This window comes from Fundulus heteroclitus, chromosome 10, assembly GCF_011125445.2.
Source record: "Fundulus heteroclitus isolate FHET01 chromosome 10, MU-UCD_Fhet_4.1, whole genome shotgun sequence".
Taxonomy (NCBI): Eukaryota; Metazoa; Chordata; class Actinopteri; order Cyprinodontiformes; family Fundulidae; genus Fundulus; species Fundulus heteroclitus.
The window spans coordinates 10,709,456-10,736,121 of record NC_046370.1 but is presented as its reverse complement, the minus strand read 5'-3'; the positions used below and the strand labels follow the sequence as shown (position 1 = coordinate 10,736,121).

General features: G+C 40.1%; 2 protein-coding genes and 1 long non-coding RNA gene across 3 annotated transcripts; 1 reads left to right on the top strand and 2 right to left on the bottom strand.

Moving 5' to 3' along the window:
* Positions 1-1,889: 1,889 nt before the first annotated feature.
* Positions 1,890-2,255, top strand: LOC118564354. Its single transcript, XR_004931792.1, has 2 exons — positions 1,890-2,039; positions 2,151-2,255. It is a non-coding gene; the product is annotated as an uncharacterized LOC118564354 (long non-coding RNA).
* Positions 2,256-2,437: 182 nt separating this feature from the next.
* Positions 2,438-7,701, bottom strand: LOC118564417. Its single transcript, XM_036142578.1, has 4 exons — positions 6,247-7,701; positions 3,014-6,165; positions 2,634-2,699; positions 2,438-2,578 (listed from the first exon to the last, which is right to left on the bottom strand). Exons 1-4 carry the CDS (start codon positions 6,905-6,907, stop codon positions 2,438-2,440), a joined length of 4,020 nt encoding a protein of 1,339 aa, XP_035998471.1. The 5' UTR covers positions 6,908-7,701.
* A 6,405-nt stretch (positions 7,702-14,106) lies between these two features.
* LOC105918891 (cytochrome c oxidase subunit 7A-related protein, mitochondrial) lies at positions 14,107-24,988 on the bottom strand. Its single transcript, XM_012854065.3, has 3 exons — positions 24,843-24,988; positions 17,802-17,936; positions 14,107-14,492 (listed from the first exon to the last, which is right to left on the bottom strand). Exons 1-3 carry the CDS (start codon positions 24,912-24,914, stop codon positions 14,352-14,354), a joined length of 348 nt encoding a protein of 115 aa, XP_012709519.1. The 5' UTR covers positions 24,915-24,988; the 3' UTR covers positions 14,107-14,351.
* Between the last annotated feature and the right edge of the window lie 1,678 nt (positions 24,989-26,666).

Sequence of the window (26,666 nt, the reverse complement as noted above, 5' to 3'; positions counted from 1 at the left end):
TTTCTTAGTCTTAGTGAGGACGCAAGGTCCAAGGAGCGAGGGACCAGGGCACCGCAGTGGAAGAGCTTGAGCGCAAGCATGGACTGTGTTTGGGTCTCGCCATGGAAGGAGAACAACGTCTAAACTACACAGAGAAAAAAAGAGATGGGTAAAAACTCCCAGAATGCACACTATTAACCCCTTTCCATGACAGCTTCCAGGAAGGAGGAGTTTCACAGCTGGAATCCCTGTGAGGGACATAAAACTCCAGCGGGCAGCAGCTCTCAGTCTCTTTCCCCGCAGATTCAAACGACTGCGTAGGGAGGTGACACGCTCCTGAACACCTTGATCTCGCTGGCATCTTTGAAAATATCTCGAATCCAAAATAAGTAATGTGTGTGGTCAGAGTAACAGCCATCGCCCCCTTGGCCGAAACAGGCCATCTGAGCTCCTGCAGGAAGGAAACAATTACAGATTCCCCAGAGGAGACGCGTCCCCGATTACGTCAACGAAGCGACTGTCCTCCCAGTGCCCTGAGAGCAGAGGTGGGTAAAGTAGCCAGAAATTGTACTCGAGTAAGAGTAGCACTACTTCAACATGTATAATAAATAAATATATGTATAATGTATAATAAAAGCAAAAAGTTGTCAGCCAAGAAAGTACTCAAGTACTGAGTGATTAATCATAACAGCTGATGATTTAATATTTATGTGTAAATTCTGATATTTTAAAGACAAAAGTTGCACTTAAGCCAAAAACACTTTTCTAAATCCTTTTTTTTTTTTCAACATTAAACTTAAAGCAATACCTACAGCAGTTAATGTGTCTACAGTATGTTAGAACAGTGCAAAGTACTTTCATTAACAATATCTACCGTTTACTGTACGTTAATTTGACATCTGAATGGCTCATTGAGCTCAGCAGATAGAAAATAACATTAAAACAACAAAGCTTGTGTACAGATAAGAAGTCTTACTTTAACATAAACTCTAGGTTTTTTTCTCTGCTGCATTTTTGGTTAAAGCAAGTCTGATCTTTATTCACGAAGTTACTCGCAGTAGATAGAGTGACCAGAAATTTTACTCAAGTAAGAGAAGCAATACTTGAGTAATAATATGACTAAAGTAAAAGTAGAAAGTACGGTGCAGTAAAGCTACTCCTGAAAGTATGTTTTGCTCAAAAAGTTAGTCAAGTAAATGTAACTAGTTACTAACCACCTCTGCCTGATAGCAGGTAGCATTAAGACCTGTACTCTGCACGGCTCCCCACCCGATGTCCTCCTCTGTAGATCAAAACAAGAATACAGGAAGAGGTTGCATCTGGGCAGAGAAAATTAGCTTAGGATAAAACAATAGAAAAGTTGTTCACTCTAATGTGCTTTTACATTGTGAACCTTGATGCTATAAAATTTGTCTGATGGTTCCATAACAGGATCTTGCTCCATTTGATCACGTTTCCCTTCATCTCATCTCATCTCATCTCACTAACCTGCATAAAATATCTCCAATTAGCCCATCAAAGTCTGTTAAATTGTGCCTCTGTTACCCCTGCTAAAGCTAAACGCTAATATCTCCTTGGCTGAACCACTCACCAGTTTATCTGTCTTATGAGAGCTAACGTTTTTTGGTAGTTACTGTCACATGGACGACCTTGAGCGGTTGGGTTTTTGTTCAGTGAGACAGAGTCTTGAACCAGAGTCAGGTGGAGAACAGCAGCAGTTTATTTTCCACTCAGCATCCACACAACACTGTCCTTCACAGCTGACACTGCAGTCTTAAATAGTCCCAGCTGTGACGGACCAAACCATATTAAATTGACAGGGGAATCTCTTAATCAATCTCCACCAATTTACATAAAATACATTTTATTAAATACCATACTTCTATTTACTTTTTATAAATATTTTTCCATTTTATCATTACACCTTAAATAAACACCACAAAAAAAACCAACAATTCCCCCCTAGTCTCCTCAATGGCCTCTCCCAAAGCTATATATGGCGTCTGGACCCCCGGGGTAGAATTTGTCCAAACACCCTGGAGAGGACACAGAAAAGACAGGTGAGTCACTTTACCACAGCACTCCTCACTCAACAGAGTATGCACACATTTGCTTAGTTTTTCCTCACCATTAGCTCATTGCTCTGTGGTAATCATTATGCTCCTCCACAGGCACCAGCAACCAACCTCACTCATCAATGAGGAGCAGCTGTGCAGAGCCCAAAACAAAGGCCACATACCAATCGCCAAAATGCTCAATAAATATAATTAAAACTTCTTGTGTGCAAACTTATTGCTGTGCAAATCTCTGCTTAAAGTGCGAATGCTAAATAAAGTGTTTGTTAATACAGTGCAGAAATACCTTTTAAGTGCCATACAGTACTATATATGTAAAATAGTCCCAGTAATGAAGATCTCTTCATTACATTTCCTCCCTCCTCTCTTAAAAGCACAGTACCTCAGTCCTCCGACATTCTGGATAAACAGTCAGCAACCACATTAGCCTTCCCTGGCTTGTACTGCACCGTGAAATCAAATGGCTGCAGTGCCAAGTACCATCCAGCGATGCGGGCGTTGGCATCCCTCATTTTTCTCAACCACTGGAGGGCACGATGGTCAGTCTCTAAAATAAAGTGACGTCCCAAAAGATAGTACCTTAGAGCCTCGATAGCCCATTTCATGGCCAAACACTCCTTTTCCACTGTTGAATATCTTGTCTCCCTGTCAAGCAGCTTCCGACTCAGAAACACCACAGGTCTTCTTTCACCGTCCACCTCTTGTTGAAGAACGGCTCCAAGCCCCACTCCTGAAGCGTCTGTTTGTAAGATGAATGGCTTAGTGAAGTCTGGTGTGTGTAAAACTGGATGAGTACATACTGCTTGCTTGAGATCCTTAAACGCTCGATCACAGTCTTCCCTCCAGCACACTTTGTTGGGGGCTGCACCCTTTGTTAGATTGTTCAGTACAGCTGATCGCTCTGCAAAAGAAGGTATGAATTTCCGGTACCAACCCACTAAACCAAGAAATCCTCTCACCTTCTTCTTGGTCGTTGGAACTGGGAAGGACTGTATTGCGTCCATCTTCCCCACTTGAGGCTTTATTTTCCCAAACCCAATGACAAAACCCAAATACTCCACTTCTCTCTTAGCTACATTACACTTCTTTGGGTTAACAGTCAGTCCAGCCAACCTGATGCGGTGTAGCACCTCCTGCAGGTGAGTCAGATGCTCCTCCCAAGACCGGCTATACACCACAACATCATCTAAATATGCTGCAGAAAATGCTGAAACATCTCTCAGTACATGATCCATTAAACGTTGGAATGTTGCGGGCGCACCCTGGAGCCCAAATGGCATGACTCTAAATTGGTACATACCAAAAGGAGTTTTGAAGGCCGTCAGCTCTCTCGCTTCTGGTGCCAAAGCCACTTGCCAGTATCCTTTGCACAGATCCAGCGTTGTGATGTAACTTGCCGAACCGACTTTCTCCAGTAAGTCGTCCACCCTGGGCATCGGGTACGGGTCAAAGTTGGACACAGCATTTAAATGTCTAAAATCTATACAAAATCTCAGGGAGGCGTCTTTCTTTGGCACCAGCACAATCGGGCTGCACCACTCACTCCTAGACTCTTCAATTATTCCCAACTCCAACATCAGCTTTATTTCTTTTTCCAGTACCGGAACCAAACGTTCTGGTATGCGATAGCTCTTTTGCCGACTCGGTGCATCTTCTTTCAGCCGAATCTTATGTTGGACCAGTGATGTAAATCCTGGAACTTCTTTAAAGAGCTGAGGGTCCAAGAACGGTTTGATTTTTTCCTGCTCAGTAGGAGACAGATGAGAAACGTCAACCAAAGCACAGTCTGACATGCTAGTTGGGAGAAATTTTTCGGTCACTTCCTCATCCTTAACTGCTCTCACAAATAACTCCTGGTGCACAGGCTCTTGTCGGCCGCGAAACTCTTTCAACAAGTTGACATGAAAAGTCTGATGCTTTTTAGCTCTTTCCGGCATGTACAGTTCATAAACCACTTTACTCACTTGTTTGGTGATTTCATATGGTCCATGCCATTTTGTCAGCAGCTTGTTGTCACTGGTAGGCAACAGTAACAGAACCTTCTGTCCTGGCAAGAAGACTCTGTCTCTGGCCTTCTGATCGTACCATGTCTTTTGATGTTGTTGAGCTGCTTTCAGGTTGTCCTGTGCAAAAGATGCCATTTCCTGCAACCGCTCTCTCATGTTAATGACGTATGCTGCAATGTTTTCACCCTCTGGCTTAGCGTCTTCCCAACAGTCCTTCAGTAGATCCAGCGGACCTCTCACTTGGCGGCCATACAATAACTCAAAGGGTGAAAAACCTGTAGACACTTGTGGAACCTCCCGGTAAGCAAATAACAGGTACGGCAGCCATTGGTCCCAGTCGGCACCTGTGTCAGAGACAAACTTGCGCAGCATATTTTTAAGAGTCTGATTATATCTTTCCACTAACCCGTCCGTCTGGGGGTGGTAAGGGGTGGTCTTAAGTCCTTTAATCCCTAATAATTTATAAACCTGCTGCAAAAGTTTGGACAAAAAATTTGTTCCACAATCTGTGAGAATTTCTCTTGGTATTCCTACTCTAGAGAACAACTGCAGAAGACAGTTAGCAACATGTCGGGCTTTAATGGATCTGAGAGGAAAAGCCTCAGGGTACCGTGTCGCATAGTCACATATCACCAATATGTAACGGCAACCTGTAGAGCTCCTCTCTAATGGACCCACAATATCCATGCCTAGCCTCTCAAACGGTGTCTCAATAATTGGCAGCGGCTGTAGGTGGGCTCGGGTTACTCGTCTGCCAGAAGTCAACTGACATTTTCCACAGGAACTACAAAATTTTGAAATCTGGGTATACATTCCCGGCCAGACAAAACGGCTACTGATTCTACTCAGCGTCTTATGAAAAGCCATATGACCTGCCCATGGAATTGAGTGGCCCAGCTCCATGACTTTGTACCTGAACTGTTGTGGAAGGGCTAATGCGTCACCCTGTCCCTTCTTCTGATACAAAATGCCTCCTTTAATAATGTAAACTGCATCTTCCACGAAGTCTAACCGGCGCTGATGAGTTCCCCCCCCAGTTACTTTTTCAAACCACGGTTTTAAAGTAGGATCATCTCTCTGGAGTGCACCTACATCTGAGGGAATGTCAAACTCCAACAAGTTATTTGGCTTAGACAACTGTCCTATCCCTTCATCACCTGAGCCTTTGAATTTCTCCATTCTTTTCTGAGCTCTTGACTTTTTAGTTTTTCCCGGCTCTATTTCCAGAGACTCCCCATAAAAAGGCAGCTCTTCCAACACAGTCTTTGCACTTTGAGCTCTTGTGACTATATTACAAGGTTTCAGTGATTCTACTGGTATATCAGATTTTGGGCATAAATCCTGGGCCTCTCTGTTGGTAAGCCCTTTGGGTTCATATTCTGACTGGTGAATAAGGTCAAAAAGAGTGGGGATATCATTACCAAGTATAACGGAGTACGGCAAAGAGGGAACTACAGCTACATGTACCAAGTATGTTTGACCTCCCACTGTCAAATACACCTCAGCACTTGGGTAGACATGTTCATCTCCATGTACACATTTTATCTTAACCCCCACCCCACTTAGCTTTTCTTCAGAGATTAAGCTAGCATGCACTAGAGACTGGAAGCACCCAGAATCAAGCAAAGCTTCTTCTTTTTGCCCATTCACTAGAACAGAAACTGTACAAACCTTCTTTTGCACAGCCTCAATAGCTGGTCTTGGCACTGAACACAAAAGTGATGGCTTTGATTTAAGGGCGGGGCAAAAATGTTGCGTATGGCCAAAGCCATTACAATTGTAACATCTAATATCTTGCGCAGAAGACTTGTGAAATGACTTTTTTACATTAGGAGGTCTTTGAGAAGGGAGCTGCTTTGAACTAGAAAAATTTCTAGCCTGACTTTGACCAGAGCCCTGTTCACCCCCAGTGGACTTACTTGATGGGGCATAGTGAGTCTCTCGGCCAAAATAGGTGCTCTTGCTCCCCTTCCTGGCTGACGTGAAGACCTCTGCAAGAGTAGCTGCTTCTTTTGCCGTCTTCGGGTCGCGCTCACGGATCCAGATCTCCAACTCTGGATTAACCATTCTTAAAAACTGCTCCAGAATTATCTGCTCGGATATTTCTTGCACAGTACATTTATCAGGTTTAATCCATCTTGAAAACAAGTCTTTTAATCGCACATAAAGTTCACGTGGCGTCTCACCTGCTTCAATCTTCAGGCATCTGAAGCGGCGTCGATACGTATCAGCAGTGATTTCATATTTTGCCAGAATTGCCTCTTTCACTTTTTCATAGTCCTCAGAGTCAGCCATATCCATTAGAACATAGGCTGTGCGGGCCTTACCGGTCAACAAAGGGACCAGACGAACCGCCCACTCATCTCTAGCCCAGCGACACACCTGGGCCATCCTCTCGAACGTCGTCAGGAAATGCTCAATGTCATCATCCGTGGATAAGGGAAGAAACTTTGGTTCAATTATGGTCCTGGAACCACGAGCCAGCTGGACATCACCACCATCTGATTCTTCTGTAGGTGCTTCAGATGTCGTGGGTTGAAGATGTGCTTCTGATACATCAGATTTTCCAAGTACAGCATGCACTTGAAGCTGCATTTGTTGGAATTGATGCTGTATGCTTTTCCACCTCTGCTCCTGGCGGGAAAAATCTTTATCAATCTTCAGGTCTCTAGCCACTTGAGACCGCATCATAGATTTCACCATCACCGCCAGTTCCTCCAACTTATCTTCAGGGTTGGTTGTTGCCATTGTCTCCATTTCAGAGGAAGCTCCAGCTCCTTCCTCAGGCTCTCCCTCTTGGCCTGGCTTTTTTCCTCCTCTGGTCATCATCTTCTCTGGCATGAACATCCCACTCCTGACACCACTTGTCACATGGACGACCTTGAGCGGTTGGGTTTTTGTTCAGTGAGACAGAGTCTTGAACCAGAGTCAGGTGGAGAACAGCAGCAGTTTATTTTCCACTCAGCATCCACACAACACTGTCCTTCACAGCTGACACTGCAGTCTTAAATAGTCCCAGCTGTGACGGACCAAACCATATTAAATTGACAGGGGAATCTCTTAATCAATCTCCACCAATTTACATAAAATACATTTTATTAAATACCATACTTCTATTTACTTTTTATAAATATTTTTCCATTTTATCATTACACCTTAAATAAACACCACAAAAAAAACCAACAATTCCCCCCTAGTCTCCTCAATGGCCTCTCCCAAAGCTATATATGGCGTCTGGACCCCCGGGGTAGAATTTGTCCAAACACCCTGGAGAGGACACAGAAAAGACAGGTGAGTCACTTTACCACAGCACTCCTCACTCAACAGAGTATGCACACATTTGCTTAGTTTTTCCTCACCATTAGCTCATTGCTCTGTGGTAATCATTATGCTCCTCCACAGGCACCAGCAACCAACCTCACTCATCAATGAGGAGCAGCTGTGCAGAGCCCAAAACAAAGGCCACATACCAATCGCCAAAATGCTCAATAAATATAATTAAAACTTCTTGTGTGCAAACTTATTGCTGTGCAAATCTCTGCTTAAAGTGCGAATGCTAAATAAAGTGTTTGTTAATACAGTGCAGAAATACCTTTTAAGTGCCATACAGTACTATATATGTAAAATAGTCCCAGTAATGAAGATCTCTTCATTACAGTTACCCTTAATTAAAAAAAAATAATAACAATTAACTGAGCGCTAGTTAACACCACATCAACAATCAACTGTCCAAAAGATTATTGATTTCTATTTCAGAAAATGATTCTTAAAATGTTATTTTAATCAAAATAACATTCTTTGGGGAACTTTTAAGTGATATTTTGGATTTATTGACATGCACCTTTAAGTGTGCTGAGATGTTTGAATAATCAGATTATTTGAATCCAGCTGAAATCGCTCCAACAGCAGCATGACAGACCGTGGCTCCCGATCAAAACATCGTTCTCACAGGGACATCGAAGAGGGATTCATTTTCAATTTTCTCCTGATAACAAACACCCATCCTCCCTTTGACAGCCTTCTTCTCACCCCCCCCCCCCTACCATCCCTCTTCCTCACATCCCACCTGCTTCCTGTGATTTCTTCTTCTACCCCACTTTTCCTGCGTCCACCCTCCCCTCACCGTGCGCTTCAATTAGCAGTCGGCGTGTAAACATGTTGCAAGAGGGTCCCGTGTGTCCCAGAGATGAGCCACAATGGGATCCATTGTGGCTGCAGGATGTTCGGGTGGGCTGGGATGACGCAAAGGCTGGTTGCTGCACAGCATGAAGGATTCCCCCAATAAGAAAACATATTTGATGAATATTTACAATAAAATAAAAATGATAACATTTTACACTGCAAAAAGGGAAGTAAAGGCAAGTAAAATTTTCTTGAAATGAGTGTATTTGTCCTTGGTTTGAACAGGTAAATACGATTTCCTGCCAATGGAATAAGATTTTTGCTAAACTTAAATAGGAACAACTCATCTTCATCATCTTATTTCATGTGTAGTAGATCCAATTATCTTATCTTAGGGGTCAAAACACTCACTCCACTGGCAGATAATCTTATTTACCTGCTCAAATCAAGGACAAATATACTTTTTTAAGAAATGTTCACTTATTTTTAGTTCTGCTTTTGCAGTGTAATATTCTATAATCAGGAGATTAATCCAAGTGATTTAATCTCTTTGGCTAAGGCAAATTTATATTCTTACTCTTTCTTTATTAGACAAGAGGTGTTATAGGAAGAGAATACTAGGTCCTAATAGTGTTTGTGACAAGTCACTTCAAACTCTTTAAATATTGCTCTCACTGTAGATTTGCTCCAGTTTAGCTGAGCAAGCTGATTTCTCCTTAACCATTTTCTGATCTTCAAAAGATCAGCGCACGTCTCCATAACTCGAAGGAAAAGTTCTCTCGTCTTTCTTGTTTTGAAAAGTGCGGCATGCATTTGTGCTCAGCTGAGTCACTATTTCCTGCAGGGCCACCTTTCATTGCAATCTCAGCTGCACGTCTTTTTTTTTTTTTTTGAAGGTATGTCTCCATCAGCTTTGCAGATCGAGAAAATAACAGTCAGAGAAAAGTCTTGCCGCAGATGCTCGTCGATGTAACCCTTTCCCTGCAGCTCTGGCTGTATGGTGACGGTTGTCGCCCTGTTGGAAGGTGAATCTCTGGGTCCATCCATCTTCACATCAACTCAGACCACAGAAAAACACACCCACACCATGATGCTGCCACCACCGTGCATCACTCTAGGGATGTTGTCTTCAAATTCAAGGTACATTTTTTGGTCTCATCTGAGCAGAGAAAATTACAGCCCCTTGTTTCTTTGAACTAGACTTCTTGTGACTTTCTTTAAACAGAGGCTTTTTTTTTTTTTTTTTTTTTGCCACTCTTACATAAAGATATTAGATTCGAGGAGCACAATACCAACAGTTCTCCCGTTTAGAGACTCTCAGATTTATCATGGGTCGCAATAATTACAGTGCAAGCGACTTTGTGGATAAATGTGCTCAGGCACTGTGAGATTATGCTGCTGCAATAAAATGTGTTTATTGTCTGGCTTTTATAAATCTTTATCAGGGGTGCCAACAGAACATTTTTGATAAAATTGGCTTTTACTTTGGCAATATGTCGCATATGTGCTACATTCCCGTTTCCTTTTGCTTCAGTCTGGCCTTTATAAATAAAACAGTTGAGTCAAGAAAAACAGAAATCATTCTGGCCAGATTGGGTAACTGATTTATCTTTGTGTTTGGGGCCGTCTCGCTTTGGAACTGGCCCCTAAAAGCAATTTTCCTTCCTTTGAAAGGTTTGAAAAAGAACCCCAGATTAAACGAGCACTAGCAGCAGAGCATGGTGTGCGATCCTCCCTCATCACCGCCGAGTCGATACAAAAAGGCACTAAAGACATGAAGATATTGCAGCTTACTGCAGCTAGTGGATGATAACAGGGTCTTGGACCTGTTAAAAGTCTCTCCATCACACTGGGGAAAGAAATCTCATATACACTCGAGTCTGGAAGAACATTTATTGGAAAAAGAACCCCTCCCCACCCAAACAAAGCTGCTTTAATCCTTTTCATGGTCCCTGCTACGAATAAAACCAAGCTCTCCATCAGAGGCATCGCTACAACGTCCTCTTTTTCTCTCAACGCGGCCCTCCTTCCCGTTTCCATGTACCCTTGAGATCTCGCTCAATTTCCACGTGAATGGTTTGTCAGTGTGGCATGCTGTAAATGTTTTATCCAGCGCCCGCGGCTCTCAGCCAGGGTGGATTGAAAACCGTGACGTTTTTTTTTTTTATAGGACCCGTATAAGGCTCCTGCTTGGCCACATAGTGCATTATCAGAAGCAGCAGCTGTCCACGGAAGAAGGTAAACTGCTGTCGTAAAAAGGGAGGTCGGAGTATTCAGTGGCTCAGAGTCATCGTCATCGCCCAGGCTGTTGACTCAAAGCAGATTGGGTCTGTTGAGTCCTGCTATCGATGAATTAATATTTGACCCTGCCATCTGTGCCTCTCTATATAAATGCAGATTTCTCAGACCAGGCCAATGGGAGTCCAGCTTTCAGGCGAGCAGCTTTATGTGAGCCTGTGCAGGCGGCAACCCTCTCACACTTCTGTTCCCCTGGCAGCCAGGAAAGAAGAAGCCATAAAGATCTTCTGCTGCTCAACATGTTCCGTGTTCTCAGTTCCTCCTCTCTACTATCACTAAAGTTGCACCAAATGTCTTTCTAAGTTACGCTTATCCATTAGTCAGCTCCTTCTGACTGATTTTCATTTATTCTGTTCAGATATTTATCTAAAGTTAGCTGATTGAGAAACCTACTGGACCACAATAGGAACGTACGGGCTCTGTATTTGAGTGGCAGATGATTTTGGGGATTGCAACCGTGCAATTTTGTCAGGATTTCTGCACCAGTCAGATGATTTAAGAGGAGACAGAAAGCAGTTTTGCTTTTGGCTACAACACACTATTCTATATTTTAGAACTCTTTTCCGTAATCATAAGTTGTTAGCGTTGGCACGCAGATGCATCTTAATAAAGTGCTTTAAAAAAAGTGCAAAGGTTCATTTATGCCTATAAAAACTAATATTTCAGCCTCACAGGTAGGCTATGCTTGTATCACAAAGGTCTGTTTTCTAAATCTAAATCCACCAACCTTAAAGCGCATAAATGGTCTATTATTTTAATTTGATGATTAAAATAATTTGATATATTTAATGAACACAGATGTTTTTTCTTTTTCTTGTTGTGGCCTTGTCAGAGCTGCTGACCTACTTTAGACAGCTGATTTTAAGATTTTGGTTAGTTAGAGTGGTTTACTTTCTATTTATTGATTTTATCCGGCCACATGTCAGTGAATTAGAGAATTCCCCAAAAGTAATTTAGTTCAAAACTGATATATAGATTCGTTACTCAAAGAGTGTTAAATCACAGTATTTATTAGCAATAATTTTACTGATTATGGCTTAAGGCCTGCAGATGCGTCGCCAGAATAGAGCAATTATTGGTAACGCTTTATATTAAGGTCCTTGTAATAAGCATTAGCTAGTAGGTAATAAGACCTTAATAAGTGCTTACTAAATGCTTATTAACATTATTTGTTTATAAGACTATATATGCATTAATAGACTCCTTATGATGTTAATAGCAGACTATAAGATATTTATAATAACTTATAAGAAACTTTTTAAGATCTTTATAAGTGCATGCAAGATGCTTATTAATAACATTGTTGTGTTTATAAGACTGTATATGAATTAATAGTATCATAATATTGTTAATGACATTTATAATAACTCATAAGAAACTTGTTAAACATTGTTGATGCTTAAGTATATTAATAAAAAATCCTCCTCAGCATCTTATAAATTTTGCTTATTACAAGGACCTTAATATAAAGCGTTGCCATTATTTATTTCACTCAAGGATGCAGGAACAAGATCCCAATTCTTCCTGGCCAGGAAATTATGCACTTCACAATAACACATGTCGAAGGCACCCAGGAACTCTTCATAATTCTCACCCACTACATATTTCTTGGGAATGACACAAGAAAAATGTTCTGCTCAGCATAGGCCTCAAGAACAACCAGATCTGAACAAAAAAAAAAAAAAACAGAAGGCGGTCTTTTAGTTCCCGCAGCGCTGGAGTGAGAGAAAACATCTCTCCGTTGTTGTCGAGTATGTGTCGGTCTTTATAGCAATGAAAACCCGAAATGTAGCCTCTCAGAAAAGTTATTACATAAAATCTACAATGTTTAAATCTGTGGGGTTCAGGTCAGGTGAGTTTGCTGGTAACACCAGGGTCATTAAAACAAGTGTTGGTACCTTTAGTAGTGTGGCCAGGTGCCAAGTACGAGTCCTTCCAGATGCTCCTATATAGTCATTAAAACTTGCAGACTTTACACCAGATGCTCTTCATTATGCAATGGGGGGTTTGAAACTCAGGTCCCCTAAATTAAAGACATGGACTCACTCCACTACACCATGGGGGGTATGGGCAGGTGCCAAGTCCTGGTGGAAGATGAAATCAGCATCTCCATAAGGTATGTCAGCAGAAGGAAGAATGAAGTGCTCCTAAATCTACTGGTAGACGACTGCTCCATGTTTGGATCTGATAAACCTCAGTGAACCAACACCAGCAGGCGACATGGTTCCTCAAAAAAATCAACCGACTGTGGAAACATCGAGCTGGACCTGAAGCAACTTGGATTCTGTGCTTCTCCACTTTTTTTTTTTTTGTTAATTAAATGCAAAATTGTATTTAACCTTGAAACGTGGCTTCCTACCACAGAGAAACTGCAGTCTTTTTTTTTTTTTTTATCCAAAGCAAAGGTGAGATGCTTCTTATGTTATCTCTGGTTCAAAGTGGCCTAACATACTCTGGAATGGGCTTTGCTTCAAAATCTCTCCAAAGCTGATTTTTTCCCCCCTTCCACTTATCTTTTCATTAGTATGCTTAGATATAGCCCTCTGAGCAGCCAGATTCTTCAGCAGTGACCTTTTTTTTAGGCTTACGCTCTTTTTGGAGGGTCTCAGGCACGGTCTTCTTCATCTTTCTGTAAGCCACAACGCAACACTTCTGATTTAAATTTTATTTTATTTTTTTTAATCGATCTTATGCAATATTCTAACATTCTGAGAAACAGAAATGGGAATTTTCATTAACAATAAGCCAAGAACATTGAGACGAACAGAAATAGGCTTAAAACAGATCAATTTATTAACCTATGTGAGCTTCCCTTATTTACTTTTGACGACAGCACTGTTGCCCTGCAGCAAAGAAGGTCCTGGGTTCAAATCCCAACCAGAACTTTGCTTGCGCTCCCCGTGCACGAGTTGATTCTCTCAGAGAACTCTGGCTTCATCTCACGGTCTAAAATCATGACAGTCAGATTAATTTCTCTCTAAATTACCTTTAGATATTAATGTTTGGGAGCATGGTTTGTTTTATAGACACCCCTCCACCCCCTGCAACGACAAGCGGGCACAGACAATGGGAGGGACTGATGACGTTCTAATTTACTGAAATAAACCCGCAGGAGATTAAAAGCAGCTACTGACAATCTGATGTGATAGCGATGAGCATCCGATGTCACACCAGCCCCCCCCCCGACAGCATGAGGCCGATTCCAGCTCTAAAGACGTTCTATAGATAAACTGGTGACGACGGAGCCACACACCCTGCAGACGCTTTCATCACGGCACAGGGAGATAAACACGTGATAAAAATGAAATAAAGCCAAGCTGAACCGTTTTCTTTCTACAATGTATTAACTTAGACATATTTCTCAACAAACATGGACATTATACGGGTTATTATTGGCTTTAAAGTCCTGATAATGTTAGGATTTCTGGCCTAAAACACACCCACTCCACCTTTTTATATTATGTGACCAGCAGTAACAGGGTAGGTAATTCATGCTGACTTTAAAACTGAATTTTATTGAGAAAAACAAAAAGGTCTGCGAATGTTTTTATATATATATATATATATATATATATATATATATATATATATATATATATATATATATATATATATATATATATATATATATATATATATATAGAAGCCATATTCATTGGATTTTCTTATGTTTGATGGCAGTTACACCTGAGGGTGATAAAGCTCCTCCTGTCCGTCGACAACCGGCGTGCAGAGGGGACATTTCTCATTTAAACGGGGGTCCCAAAGAGGTGGTCTGGTGAAGTGAGACCACCGAGGCTGTGAATGTTTGGATGGCTGCAGCAGCAACAAGTCAGTGGTGTTACACAGGAACATGGCGGGCTGGTGGCTGTCACTTCCTGTTGGGCTGAGCTGCGATGTAGAGCGCCACCAGGCAGTAGACCACGCCTCCCACTGTGAGCGCCATGGTGGTGCGGTACAGTAGTCGGTCGGGATATCCTCGCTTTAGATGGACTGGGACGCCGTCTGATTTCTGAGGAGGGAGAGGAGGAAGGTGGAGGAGGAAGAGGGGAATTTAGTAGAAACATCACAGAAGGTTGTTGCAGAGTTTGGATTACAACAGTTCTCGAAAACTCAACCTTTTTCGGACACATAACTCTTAGTGATATCACTGCAAAAACGGATCTAAAAATAAGTAAAATGTTCTTAAAGTTAGTGTATTTGTCCTTGATTTGAGCAGGTAAATAAGATTATTTGCCAATGGAATGAGTATTTTGACCCCTAATATAAGATAATTAGACATCCTGCACTTGAAATAAGATGATAGAGATGAATTGTTCCTATTTTAAGCAGGGCTTTGAACCGGTTCAAGGAACGAAAACGAAAACCGGGAACGTTATTATTTTTTATGTTCTGGAACACTTACTTAAAAATAATGGTAACCGGTTAATACCGGTTTTATTTCGTTCCTCAAAGTTTTCGTTGCCTAATTAACTAAAAAAGAAAAGTTATTATTTTCCTGCGCACGTTACCATGACGGCTGAGGTTCACTTCCTGTGTGACATCACATCACACATTCGCTGACTGAATGGAGAGAGAGCGGTGTCTCCACTAGAGCTACACATCTTAAATAAGAGGTAAATTACGATCCATCGTTAAGTAAAACGCTCATTCCAAACACAATATCAATAGCTATATTTGTCAAATCCACGTTAATGATGGACTAGCGAACATTTGGCTAAATGCAGTGTTTCCCGCAGCGCTATCTTCGCCAAACTCACGCTACCGCCTCACTAACATTCCAAAATAAAAAAAAGAAAAATCCAACTACTCACCGCCTCGCCCAAACAAATTCCTGCGGGAAACACTGCTAAATGGCGCCAACACCTCTGTTTGCCTAATGCACCGATAGCTAGCTATTCTTTTATTCGTTTAAGCTGGATGAGAAAGATGTGACATAATTCTATAGCATTAATCAGCTGACAGGAACGAAATTAACCATTCCGGGAACAGTATTTTTTTGTTCTAACCGGTTCGGGAACGTCAATTTATTGGTGGAACTCATAACCGGAAACGTTATAATTCCGTTTCTGTTCGGAACGAACTGATTGGGGGAAAAAAAAAATCGGTTCAAAGCCCTGATTTTAAGTGCAAAAATCTTGTTCCATTGGCAAATCATCTTACTTACCTGCTCAAATCAAGGAAAAATACACAAATTTTAAGAACATTTTACTTATTTTAAGTTCCGTTTTTGGCAGTGCCACAACTGAGCAATCTATTAAACTCCCGCAGCTGAGGCTGTTATTTCCATTTGACTGCTGGAATGTTTCTTTTTTCTGCCGCAGCCTCTGGAGTGGTGAGCGCTGGTGGGCCGGGTGGCAGAGGTGGCTCAAAGCCATTCAGACCAGAGGCTGAAACAAATATTAGTCATTACCGTAAATCGCCTCGTTGCTTTGAAAAGCTGTATTTTTAGAACAAAAAGGTGCCGTTTCTCTTTGACCTTGGTGATGAACGAGCTCTGAACTGCATCTCATCGTTTTTCCAAATAAAAAATAAGATTAAAAAAATGCTGTAAAAGATCCAAACTTGAATAAATCTAAACGTTGTCAGCATCAGAGAACCTGAGCAAGCTCAACTCTCCATACCTGCCGTTGGTTTACCGTTCCTCCGCTGCACGAGATTTATAGGATTTTTTTTTTAAACTAGCAATACTGTATAACAGGTAACGCAGAGCAAGTTTTTGGTCTAACAAACCTGCGTTTTCCCTAACAAATCCAAGTGTTTCTCACCCTTTACAATAGGGCTGGGCAAAAATATCGAGATTACTGACATATAAGAGGAGCCTATATGGTTTATATCGAGATGGTCTATGTTGCATTACAATTATAGTTTTTTGTATTCCAGTAGGTTATTTTCTCATATTTATTAACAGCTGTTTGTTAAAAATGTGTCAGACATTTGGGATAAAGCTTTGATTCATGGATGCCTTTTTATAGTTAGTTTCTGCAAATAAAAACAAATCAAGATAAATATCGTATATTGGCATTCGGCCTAAAAAACCAGAGATATTATTATGGGTCCATATTGCCCAGCCTTACTTTACGACACTGACAGTCGGGCTGGACAATATTACCCCCACATTCCACATCGCCCACTACATCTGAGGTTACTCCGTCTAGCTCCGCTCTGAGTTCCTTGAAGCCCGAGGAGAGCACGCACGAGAGGAACGACTTCACGCAATGAAAACGGGGATATGAAGGAGCTGGAAACGAAAACTTTTCATTCATCATTTTAACAGCATCTGAAAAGTTCTCTGTTGCTAATAATACATCAACTCAGCGTACTTTTACTTCCATCAAGTATGAGTGAATACATTGACCACCAAAAACACGTGTTTTTGTATTCATATACAAAGCTTTTATTTATATATATATATATATATATATATATATATATATATATATATATATATATATATATATATATATATATATATATATATGAGAGAGAGACAGAAATATATATGTGTATGTGTTATGAATATAAAAATGAATTGGTTAAATGGAAAAATTGTGGTCTACACTAAGATTACCAACAGACTTTTTGGGGGAGGATTAAAGAGATAAAATTACTAATATGAGAAAAAAGTCATAGGAGAATAAAGTAAAAAAAAAAAAAAAAGACAAAAGTGGTAATATTATGGGAAAAACTTCATATTATGACAATTAAGGGGGAACATTTCCAAAATAGCCACAGTTTGCAGAACTATTTTAGTCCTGGAGTAATAGGGCCAGGTTAGATTATTATTTTTATTCTTTACAAGAATAAAGTCAGGAGAATGAAGCCAAAGGGATACAAAAATAAACTCGGAATATTACAAAGATAAAAATATTATGAATATAAAGTATATCCTGAGATTAAAGTCCCTCCGATACTGTTTAAGTGACTGAGTAACTGCAGATTTGCCACATTCAACATGGCGGACGCTCTGACGCATCCGCAGCATAGGCAGAACCCGCCCAACGACGCGTCTACGTATATGATGTCTATGGTGGTGGGGAGACTGTGTTGAAGGAACAGTCAGAAATTGTGGGTCGATCATAAAAGCATCACAATAGTAATTAATAGCATCGCAGTTCTATTCTTTCTTCATCCGTCATTGTTAGGCGAGTTAAGTGCCACACAATCACAATACAAACATTTCACCATTTATTCATGTAATTACTGACGTAGGGTATTTTTTTTTTTTTTTTTTTGCTTCTACATAGACAGGTACTGCCTTTAGTCTAATGAAGCATTGGCTAATTGGCATTGCTTTAAATGAGAAAACACTTTTTATTACCTGGTAAAACTTCTGGAGGTCAGGGACTTTGTTCGCTCCCAGGTACTCCACTGTGGACCCTGCTTCTGACACCATCTTGGTGGGTGTGGAGAAGATCATAGTCGGAGACTCTGCAGGCAAGCCTTGCTTCAGCCCCTAAACCCCACCGGCCCCCCAAAAGAGAAGAAGACCTTTATATAGATTTTTTTGTATAACTGCAACATTATTAATGACTTCATGTTTAAATTGTTTCCATTTCCCAGAAGTCCTCGGTTACATTGATGGGAAAATATAACCAAGTTTTTTTTTTTTCTTTCTCCTTTTCCAATCTCATTTTTAACATCCTGCACTTATATAAGCCGCTCTTCTTCTCCACCCACCCGAACCAAGCCTGTGGGTATGAGACCTTGACAAAGACCTCAATAAACACAAAAGGCACTGAATGAAATGAAATAAAACTAAAGACAGGAGAAGAATAAAGAACATTTTACAAAAAAAAAAAAAAAGGGAAAAGAGAGGATGTGAGGCAATCAGCCAAACATCTTCAGGCAACAAAGTCAAGCATTTATTGTGATGAAATAGGATTTCTAATTTAGTTTTCTGCAGCTCAGTGTATCTCAGTGTTTCATAGATTCAATGTTTAAAAAGGTCAGGGATGAGCCGTTCATTTGAGAACAAAGACTGTTCCTTACATTCTATAAAATAAAAAATAAAAACTTTAGAACGTGATGTTTCAGAGTTGTGAGCAGATGTGGAAGGAATGAGTAACAAAGGATCTGAGCTAAAAGACAGATTTTCCTTTTATCGTAAGGACTTGAACGAGAACTCTCTTCAAATCGATCTTCTGTAAATTAAGCTCAAAAGGAGTCAATAGTCATTTTGTAGGCCGAGTAAAACTCCTGATTATGCGAGGGCTTCATTGATTCAGGGTCATGGCTTGACTGGAGTTAAGATGTTCAAGTGTAAAATCTATACAAGCCTCAACAGTTATTGGCAACCCTGGTGGAAATAAATAAAACATTTGTTGCAGCAGCATAATAATACACAGAAATCTTCCCATTTTGATATAAAGCTTACATAACAGCCTAATTGGTTAGTAGCAAGGGTCTTGGGGCCTCTGGGGTAAAAACAGGCCCACATCATGATAGATCCTCTACCGTACTCGGAGTGCACAAAACATTTTTTTCTTTCTTCCGTTCCTCCCAACAACTGGTTGGCAAGTAAATGGTGTCTGGTGATTAATCTAGGAACTCAGAGATGCTGGCAATCTGTACTTCAGTTCTCCATCAATGTGCTTTGGAGATTTCTTTTTTTTTTTTTTTGTCATCCTCCTCTCTGTCTGCGCCACAAATAAACTCAGGGGTTTCAGTTGGTTTAACCTTTTAACCGTTGCCTGTACTTCAGGTTAGAGATGCACCGATCCAGTTTTTTCTGATCCAATCCGCTACCTGGGCTGAGCATATCGGCCGATACCCGATACCGATCCGATACCACTGTTGAATGAATAAACCTTGCCATGTGAGCGAAGTTATCAAGTTTGAAACATGGTTCAATGAAGTTCTGCATGTTCTTTAGCATGGTGCTTCTTTAAGTTTGTGGTATTGAATTTACCGAGCTTATCACCCCCCTCACAACTTACTCACTCCAGATATTGCATGTTGCAGTCGGACTTGTCAGCGTATCAAGTTTGAAATGGTTTCCAAATAGCAGACTTGGCTCTGTCCGGCACTTGCTCCATGTTGCTCTGTGTTTGCTCATCGCTAGCTGCTAAGCGTACTCTGCATAATCACCGTGGCAAACACAGACGTGACTAGATCGGCGTAACTGTATTGCTGTGTATGATATTTATTAAAAAAACTAATTACTGCATTGGAGTGTTGGATCGGCATCAATCATCCGACATCCGATCAAACTAATTAATATTGGAGCCGATATCCGATCTGGGTGTTGGATCGGTGCATCTCTACTTCAGGTGTGGGAAAATGTAGGTGCTTCACTTTATACTAGATCCAAATACAGATGTCTTGTATAAATAGCGAGCTCTCTTGTCTTTCCCATATACCAGAGTGGCCAAGAGAAATTATATTTACACAGCAGGAAAACAGGAAGTCGTAGGAAAGCTTCAAGATACTCTAATCAACTTAAGATGGTAAAGTGTAAAAAATTTTTAGAATAAATCACATCTGTGCTTTGGGAATGGTTAGAGACACAAATAATGATTTCGGCAGAAGTAAAAATAAAAAGAATAATAATTTGGATTCCCCCCCCCCCCCTAAATTCATAGGTGGGAGATTGTGCTGATGCAATATATTTGGGGCTGAAAAAAAATAAAGGCATGTATGATTAACATGCAATTTTACTAATCTGGATTCAAATTGGGCGTTGGGTATTTTCAAAAGTACTTATTTTTTCCCATTCCTTTTGAGAAAAAACAAAACAAAAAAAAATAACTTTAATTGAGAGCTGGACTCTTTAAAATAAAAGTAAAAAAAAGAAATCTGTGTGAGATCAGGATACAGCAATAAACTGAATGTATAATTATGCTTCTATCAGTTTGGAGAGCTCTATAAGCAGGAGGAAGACATTAAAAACTGCAACTAGACTGAGGCCACTTCTTGTAAAAGTAGTATAGATAATTGTATAAAACCCAAAGTTCATCGCAGCAGGTTTACAAGGAACACTGTCCCCAGAAATGACGAACGCTTCCTTTCATCACGTTCACAACATTCTCATTTCTGCGTGTTTATTCTCCACAACCTCAGACAGGAACATCTTCAAATCAAAGCGCTGCCCGACTCGGCAGGTTGGATAACGCAGTCCCGTTTTTATGGCGTGTGTCGTTTAATGCTGACAAATAAAGCAGAGGTCTCCTGGGTGCCGGTATCACTTTATTTATGTAAAGGTTACAGGGACTGTCACTACTTTGCTAAAGCGTGTGGAGGCAGATATGTAGGCGACGCAAACTCAAAACAGACACATAAAAATGGAGAGGAGGGCACAGCAAACGGGTTATTTAAACTTGTAATTTAGGAATGGTTTACAGCACAAACTTAACCTGCTAGATTACACTTAGATATATATTTCCCCCTTTTTCTGTTATTAAAATGTCAACTGCAATCAAGATGTGATGCAATTTAAGCAATTTATAATAAATTTGATTGTATTTGTGTTTTTGTCCAAGATTAAAGTTTACCATTCTATGGAAGCAAACCCAGTCAAAAATGGGGTCTGGTAGAATTTATTTTTTATTTATTTAGACATTATTAAATTTGTCATATTTTAAAAGGATATTTATACTGTTTGTTTTTGCAGTAAATGTTATTGGGAATATAGATGAGCCTTTAGTTGTCTGAATAAGTTACAGAAAAGAAAATACAAAAGGGCAAAACTTCCCATACACCATTTTCGGCCCATTTGGTAACTTAGCAGGTTTGTTTTAAAAACCACTCACTGGACTGATTTATCTCCAATCTCTGATGTCCATCACAGCATTAACTGTATTAACACTGTTGTCTGTGGTCAGAGTTTTTATTTAGTACATTTTTAGACATGTAATAAATGCTGTATGAATCCAAAGAGGAACAGAGATTTCAGTAATTTTTCCAATAAATTTAGAATTGTAAAAAATGCCTGGGAAAATTAGCTCAGGTTTAACTTAAATTCATTTTTGTGAGGGAAAAAAAATCCCAGCTCAAAAGACATTCTGTACATTAAATCATGTGAACAATTGTGGGCACCCCTGCTGTTAATACTTAAAACCAATTCTCTTTGCACAGCACTTCTAACACATTTCACAGGTTTGAAGCAGAGAGGACCGATCTTTGATCAAAATCTTCACATCATGCACAGTAATCTCTTATGATCGCTTCTCTTCAGCTCACCTCTGAGGTTTTCTACAGGATTTACGTCTGGAGACTAAGACGCCCATGGGAAAGAAGCTAGAGCTTGTGTTGCAAGTCGCGTATTTCTAATTAAACGTTACTGGACAATCTAATTTACAAAAAAAAAAATTCATTAAAGTAAACATAAAGATACCTCAGCAACATTTATCTTACAGGATTTGTTGGGAATCGCAAATAAGTGTAGCATCAGCAGATAAAACCGGGATTATTTTGAACAAATTTCAGTGTGAGATTCTGCTACTGCAGCACAAACTAAATGTATTTAGGGGCATTTAAGCATCATTACCAGCGGTGGCAATTCATGTGGAAGCAGGCTGTAAAAATAGAAAGTAGCAAATGTTGTTGCCAGTTTAATTTTAATGGTGAGTCCAGAACAAAAGCCTTTTGAGCATCAAGGGCATTGGGTCTAAATACAGTCTTTGGTGAACGCACCCCGCGGTGCATCGAGAGCTTCTGCGGTGCGTCACGTGCATCTTGTGCTGCGCGTCTTGAAGCTTTGAGCGCATTTCCTGCTGCAATCTTGGTTTGTCGCGCATTAAACGTCTCTAGGGCGTCAACCAATCAGAGAGACTCCAACTCCGCTTTGTGACGTGTTGGGGGATTTTTTATTACCTGACTCCGCCAGATAGATTTGCTCCGCATATCCATCTGGAAACCTTCCGTTGAAGTAACTTTGGGAAGGGGCGAAAATACTGGTTAGCTGATTGGCCTATGTTGGTGATAGACGGGCCAAATGAACCAATCAGATTCGTCGTCGCTCTGTTATGAGCGACGACGAAAACACAACCACAAGCCAAGCTACTCTTGCTGCTGCAGGTAAAGGCTCGTTAGCTCAGCAAAGAAATACTCTGTAATTCCGATAAAACTTGCTCTATAGCCACGCTAATGCTAGTTTCATCGGCTGAAACCGCCATGTTGTTTAGACTGAACTGACGCGCTTCTCGTTGCGTCACACCTCAACCCGCCTCAAAGCCAACGCTGATTGGACGTTCGTTTGGTGAACGGCTCCAAATTCTCTTTAACGGAAAGTAGCCAGACTGATCTGCGAGTGAAACCTTGAAAGCTCGCGAGATCAGGATGGTCTCACGAGGCTAGATTTTTTACTTCAGATGATTGATAAATGTTAGCATCGAGATGCCCGCTAACCTGACAGATGGACAGATGCTCGTCAGCTGAAATGGACTCACCAAAAATAAATTTTCCAGGATATTATTGTGGATGTAATAAAATATAACCCCTATTTTGAGGTTGAGCCAGGCGGCAGAATTGGCGACAGCACTGCAGCACAAATGTCGTTACTGAAAAACCAAATGTACTTATTGCTATAACCTACAATAGGACATTGCTGCCTGACACAGCTGCCCTGCAGTTCCTTCATCTTTTATGAAAGTTATATATATATATATAAAACGTTCAAACTCTTCTAGAGGTGTGTTTTCGATCGTAATGTGATTTTAGAGGATGTACTCTGTTTTGCGGCTCTCCTTATATTAGCTGTACCAAAGAATTTCAGAAAAAGCGGGTCTGTATGAGGCGACAAAGTTTAACAGCAGACGGTTAAACCTGCGCAACAAATTGGATCTGCGAGTGTTATGACTGGGTCAGCAGCATTATAAACAACACACACACACACACAAAACACTCCGTGTCACATGAATTGTGGCTTTAATAAGACGGGTTTACCCACAAGCCGTAAAAATATTAGATCAATGTTTATCAAATTATCGCGGCCATCTGCTGCCGTTTCATTACAGGTGGAGACTGAGCGCTGTGCTGTCTTTAACCAGGTTTCTGCCCGGTTCCTCTTACACTGTGAGCACTGTTGTATGAGACTCAGAGATGCAATGCAGGGTACGTAACATTTTCACCCGTTTAGTAGAAACAAAGTTTAGAAACTAAAATACTTGCCAGGGGAAAGAAAAGAATAAAGAAATAACAGCAAGTGTTTTGTCCAAAGTTAAATATACTCTTATTTTTAAGTTTAGAAAAGATTAAATTATTACTAAAACCTAGAAAAGGAACAAGTACACACACACACACAAATCCCCAAATGCTTGAACAAAGATCCTAATTTAAACACAGCAAGGGTAACCAATGTTATCCATGCGCTCACGTAACGCCAGTGTGCTCCGCTGCTTTCACTGTATATTTTGAAAATGGCTGAAAGTCTATCTTACAAGTTGAGAAGAAGAGGAAGGTCTCAGAAGAAAGACACACAACCAGATTGTATTATTTTTTCTGGAATAAAAAATCGTCCACTTGACCTATAAGTGCAGAAAACTAGCATTCTAAGAAACAAGCATAAAACAGTAGTCGGCCATCTTTCGGCCAGCTGACAGAACATGCACAGCAACAGGTGGAGGTGGGGCAGCCATTTCTTATTCTATTTTCCACACAGCCAGAGGAAACTTAGGACACTCCAATGTCTTACTGAGAACTTTATACTCGTAGGAACAATTCAACAGAATATTTCACCAGGTTTTAACACAACTTTTTAAAACATTTTGTTGTGATTGTGACTTTTTTCCCCATAATTGAGCGTCTGTTGTAAGCAATGTAAGAACTCATGAAGGTGACAGCTTAAGACTCTTAACACTCACACACACATACAAACAACTAATTAAATAAATTAAATAAACTAAATAAGCTACGATTATTAATATCTGAGATCCAATTTATTATAGTGATTCATTTTAATGGCACTTATTTCCATTGAAGCCCAGACTCAGACATTTGAAATGCCCTTTAAGGACAAAGCTGACTGAGAATGACTTAGAGGTGAAAAGGGGCACCGCACTGTGGAAAGAAACAAGGCAATAAACTCTTCAGAGGGCATGAAGTAGGCTATAACAAATGTTAGTTTATATTAAAGAAGTAAGAGAAGCAACGTTTAACTTGAACACATATTAAGCGATTCTCATTTTACAATAGTTTTAAACAGAGCAAATGCAACATCATCTATACGAGTGACTAAGATACATATTTTTAATTACATTTTTTTTTTTTTAAGTCTTTAGTAATTTTTTTTTTTGTTAGCCCTAGTGGTCAGTTTAAACGGCTGTTAGCAGTAGCTGGTTTCGTTATCTAACGAACCCACGCCAAGGTCAGTAGAGCCGTGAAAGACTCGGTTTTCCACGGACACACCGCTTCAAGCGCTCACCTGGGGGCTGTAGGCCACCGTGGGAGCCGTGCCCGTCAATTTCTGGGTGAAACCGCTGAATTTGTAGTACATTTTCCTGCTGAAGGACGGAGGAAGGTGCCACTTCCACAACAAACCGACCGGTGAAGGACCTTCACGTCTCCGGCTACAGTCACAGGAAGAAGCTGCTTTGAGCTGCCCTCAACGCCGCCTGAGTAAAAATGAACAGAACTAGAGGGGAAACACGGCACACGGATTATAGTGGCGTCGTTATTCTGTTTTAAGTACATTTTAAAATAAAAATAAAAAAATTAAATAGTAAAACGTAAATTTATACAATAGATTAATACAATAATATGAAATGGCATCACGGGTAACAAACCCCACTTTTAACTACGGGAAGTGAGAGGGCCAAATATCGATTAACTCTTAAAATAGAAAAAAAAATTCTTGGATTAGTATTTATGTAAAAGATTTGCTTTGTTGTCAAACATTCTCGTAGTATAATACTACTACTACTACTACTACTACTACTACTACTAATAATAATAATAATAATAATAATACTACTACTACTACTAATAATAATAATAATAATAATAATAATAATAATAATAATAATAATAATAATACTAATAATAATAATAATAATAATAATGCCTTTGTTTATTAAGTTGAAATAATTAATATGTAGAAATGTGTCGTATGAAGGGAATGTGTCACTTCCATCACTTCCATGTACGTAAATCTAACATCATACTGAATCAAAATAAGCTTTATTAGGTCCCGTTGTGTGCACAACTATCAATTTGACTTCAGTTACTTCACTATAATAATGTATTATTATTGGCACCCTGATAAAAATGTGTGAAATGCCTTAAAATATGTATAATTCACATTGCAGTACAATAATCTCACACTGTACTGTTCTGAGGGAGATAATACGGTGGCCGTAAGATACAGTATGAAAGCAATAAATGCTTTGAAAGAAAAAAATCATTAGTGCTTACAGTTGCAGTGACATAAAACGACTAAAGATACATTCAACCAAAAAACGAATTCCTTCTCCTTTTGATTTTCCTTTCCCAATTTCTCACATTACAACTACAAACTTGAATGTGTTGTACAACACAAAGTAGAGCATAATTGTAAAGTTATAAAGTGCCACGTATTTATCATTTTTGTACTTTATGCAACAAGAAAATCTGAAAAGTATGGCAGGCACACCTTCAGCCTCCATAAGGCTATAGTTTCTGACTATTCCGTAGCAAGAGCTCTGATGAAACTCAACAAGAGGCATCATATTTCTCCTATTATAGCTTCCCTTTATTGGCTTCCTGTTAAATCAAGAATAGAATCTAAAATTCTCCTTCTAACGTATAAAGCCCTTAATAATCAAGCTCCATCATATATCAGAGCTCTGATTACCCCGTATGTTCCTAACAGAGCACTTCGCTCTCAGACTGCAGGTCTGCTGGTGGTTCCTAGAGTCTCTAAAAGTAGAATGGGAGGCAGATCCTTTAGCTATCAGGCTCCTCTCCTGTGGAACCAACTCCCAGTTTTGGTCTGTGAGGCAGACACCTTGTATACTTTCAAGACTAGGCTTAAAACTTTGCTTTGTGACAAAGCTTATAGTTAGAGTGGCTTAGGTTACCCTGAGCTACCTCTATAGTTATGCTGCTATAGGCTTAGGCTGCTGGAAGACATCAAGGTCTATTTTCTCACTCTGCTGAGTCCTCCTACTGTTCTCCAATTAGCATTATTTGTTGTTATTTCAACTTTTAACCTTTTGTTCTCTGTCATTTTTTTCCTCAGAGTAGGCACACTTGGTTTGGGGTTCTGTTA

What these genes read in the sequence shown, in the direction of transcription:
- LOC105918891 (XM_012854065.3), bottom strand. Translation starts at nt 24,914, where the DNA reads ATGTACTACAAATTCAGCGGTTTCACCCAGAAATTGACGGGCACGGCT. An exon ending in CGGTGGCCTACAGCCCCCAG is followed by an intron (nt 17,937 to 24,842) that starts GTGAGCGCTTGA and finishes GGTGGGGTTTAG; the next exon opens with GGGCTGAAGCAAGGCTTGCC. An exon ending in ACCTCCAGAAGTTTTACCAG is followed by an intron (nt 14,493 to 17,801) that starts GTAATAAAAAGT and finishes CTCCCTCCTCAG; the next exon opens with AAATCAGACGGCGTCCCAGT.
- LOC118564417 (XM_036142578.1), bottom strand. Translation starts at nt 6,907, where the DNA reads ATGTTCATGCCAGAGAAGATGATGACCAGAGGAGGAAAAAAGCCAGGC. An exon ending in ATGCCTGAAGATTGAAGCAG is followed by an intron (nt 6,166 to 6,246) that starts GTGAGACGCCAC and finishes GTACTGTGCAAG; the next exon opens with AAATATCCGAGCAGATAATT. An exon ending in TTCCAACGACCAAGAAGAAG is followed by an intron (nt 2,700 to 3,013) that starts GTGAGAGGATTT and finishes GCTGCTTGACAG; the next exon opens with GGAGACAAGATATTCAACAG.